General features: G+C 38.8%; 1 protein-coding gene across 1 annotated transcript; it reads left to right on the forward strand.

Moving 5' to 3' along the window:
- Positions 1-1,817: 1,817 nt before the first annotated feature.
- On the forward strand, positions 1,818-2,259 carry LOC110563298 (small ribosomal subunit protein uS8-like). The gene has a single exon (XM_060390590.1). The coding sequence runs from the start codon at positions 1,835-1,837 to the stop codon at positions 2,216-2,218; it is 384 nt and encodes a 127-aa protein (XP_060246573.1). The 5' UTR covers positions 1,818-1,834; the 3' UTR covers positions 2,219-2,259.
- Positions 2,260-3,288: the final 1,029 nt, after the last annotated feature.

Here is a 3,288-nt window from a genome sequence, read left to right on the forward strand (position 1 = left end):
ACAAAAGGAGAGCCTGGGACTCTCAAGGAACCCTCAAGACAAGATTTCCATACACTGTTATGGAAATACTCATTTATGGAAATTACACAGAGTTAGTTTTTACTCTAAATGGATATTTTGAATAAATAAACACTTTACATGACTTTAAAAGGGAGATAGAAAGTACAAAACAATCAAGCTGGCTGGAAAAACAAAACAGAAGTGGCAAAACAAACAAGAAAATTTGACGCCTTGGAATGCCATTAACAGAATACAAAAATGCACAGCCATAAAAGTCTCTTCAACACCTTTAAAGGTGGTTCCTGTCTCTGCAAATCCGGCATATTCTGTGTACTACTTTTGTATAAGACAATTGCTACCTCCCTAACTGCCGGGAATAGCCTTAACAATAAATCCCTATAAATTGACTCTTGCAAACTTAAGGTTCCAATATGCTGAATGGCAGAAAAACACTTAAAGAAATGCTTAACATCCTTAGTCAATAAGGAAATGCAAATCAAAATTACCCTAAGATTTCACCTCACACCCATCAAAATGGCAAAAATCAAAAACTCAAGGGATGATGCATGCTGGAGAGGATGTGGAGAAAGGGCACTCTCTTTGATTGCTGGTGGGAATGTAAACTTGTACACCCATTTTGGAAATCAATCTAGCGCTTCCTCAGAAAATTAGGAATAGTACTATCTCAAGATCCAGCTATACCACTCTTAGGCACATACCCAAAAGATGCCCCACCATTCAATAAGGACATTTGCTCAACCATGTTCATAGCAGCTCTATTCATAATAGCCATAATCTGGAAACAACCTAGCTGTCCCTCAATAGAGGAATGGATACAGAAATTGTGGTACATTTACACAATGGAAAACTACTCAGCAATTAAAAATAAGGAAATCATGAAATTTGCAGGCAAATGATGGGAACTAGAGAAGATTATCTTGAGTGAGTTATCTCAGAAGCAGAAAGACACACATGGTATATACTCACTTATAAGTGGATATTAGCCATATAATACATAGGATAAACATACTAAAATCTATAGTCCTAAAGAAGCTAAACAACAAGGAAGACCCTAGGAGAGTAATAAAATATGGAGTCCCAGCAAAAGGGCGGAAAGATCTCCTCTCAACCTTGGTGTTGCCTCTCTTGCCCAGGGACAGTACCTTGCTTAGGTGTACCATCAACTACTGCCTCTCACTCTATAGTTATATAAATTTAGTCCTAGACATGTGAGTTAGTGAGGTGGTTATAAAGATGGCACCACAGCATGATTCTCCTTTCAGTCTTCTCTCCATGTATTATCCAAGTAAAGTTTCTGTGCTAGGGCCAGCCAATGAAGTTCCCACTTGAAATAAAATACACAAAGATTGAGAAAGTATAAGCAAGAACAAGCAACCCACTAGAACGTCCTGTTTCATAGGTATTGTTTCAAGCTCACCACTTCCTATTACATCCTCACCTTTGGTGTGTGCCAACTGGAGCTAACTTGAAAATTTGTGTAACTTGCCCAAAACAGATATTGAGCCTACCCCAGGCTTTGCCACCAAAATTCTAAGGTTCAATCAGAAGCACACAGTCCTTATCACTATGGAATGTGATCTGAAGAAGCAAGAGAGAGACTATATTATATGAACCACAGAGTGGCTGAAGGAAGGATATTAGAGAAAGCTAAAAGATATACCGGGAACCACCAAACAAACAGTAAGTGAGGACAGATTTTGTGCAGAAAACAACACACACAAAAGATCAGAAGATAAACATGATTCCAAGGTGAATAATTTCAAGAAAAAAAGAGAGCGAAAGCCTCTTTCCGCCATCTTTCCGCACCGTCACCATGGTGCACATGAATGTCCTGGCGGATGCTCTCAAGAGTATCAACAATGCTGAGAAGAGAGGCAAACGCCAGGTCCTCATCAGGCCATGCTCCAAAGTCATCGTTCGGGTCCTGACTATGATGATGAAGCACGGTTACATTGGTGAAGTTGAGATCATTGATGATCACAAAGCCGTTGTGAACCTCACAGGCAGGTTGAACAAGTGTGGAGTGATCAGCCCTAGATGTGATGTGCAACTCAAAGACCTAGAAAAATGGCAGAACAATCTGCTCCCATCCCGTCAGTTTGGCTTCATTGTACTGACAACCTCAGCTGGCATCATGGACCATGAAGAAGCAAGACGAAAACACACAGGAGGGAAAATCCAGGGAATTTTTTTCTAGAGATGTAAAGCATAAATAAAAAGCCTCTGTGGACTAAAAAAGAGAGAGAGAGAGAGAGAGAGAGAGAGAGAGAGAGAAATATTAAAAAGCTCAATAAAGGACACCTAAAACAGAAATTTGTATATTTTGTTAGGTTTTGTAAAACCATTAATGACAGTGAACCAGGCCAAAATATAAATATATTCAGATATTTCTAACTTCAATAGGTAGCAATTTTTTAAAAAGGAAATAATTTAGGTTTTACTGAAAGATGTATAACTTTATCTGAACTAAACGCCATTTACACAAGGCTCGGCCTATGGATTGTGCAACTGTTGTTAACAATGAGGTGATGGGAAAAGAATGCTGCCCAGGCCTTGGTAGGTTATGTGGGGACGATACCTAGATATAGCTAAAGGAGAAAAGGGTGGACCACAAGAGTGCCCCTCATGCTAAGTTCACAAAAAGAGGAATTGGGTATCATGGTGTCAATCTAAAGAACAGCAAAAAAGAATGTGAAGAAATGGGTAGATCAGAAATGATTACTTTGTTCAAGCACTGATCACAAGAAGGTAAGATGAAAACGGTTTAAAATGAGAATTCTGATTTAACCAAATGAAAATGAATATTTTTAAAAGGACAATACTGGTCACGGGTCCATCAACTCTTTGCTATTTAAAAACAGAACAATGAAGCTAAATTGTGAATTCCTGCTTTTCTGTGAACTGGCCTTCTCCAGGTTGCCAGTGCCTAAGAAATAGCTTCATTATTCCTGTGTTGAAAATTCTCTGTTTAGCTCTGTAACCCATTTTTTAATTAGATTACTTGGTTTATTGGTGTTTAACTTCTTCAGTTCTTTATATACTCTGGATTTTAGCTGTCTGTCAGATGTAGGATTGGTGAAGATCTTTTCCAAGTTTGTAGGCTGCTGTTTTGTTATGATGACAGCGTCCTTTGCTTTACAGAAGCTTTTCAGTTTCATGAGGTCCCATTTATTGATTGTTGATCTTAGAGTCTGTGCTGTTGGTATTCTGTTCAGGAAGCTGTCTCCTGTGCCAATGAGGTCAAGGCTCTTCCCCACCTTTTCTTCT

Source organism: Meriones unguiculatus, chromosome 8, assembly GCF_030254825.1.
Source record: "Meriones unguiculatus strain TT.TT164.6M chromosome 8, Bangor_MerUng_6.1, whole genome shotgun sequence".
NCBI classification, from domain to species: domain Eukaryota; kingdom Metazoa; phylum Chordata; class Mammalia; order Rodentia; family Muridae; genus Meriones; species Meriones unguiculatus.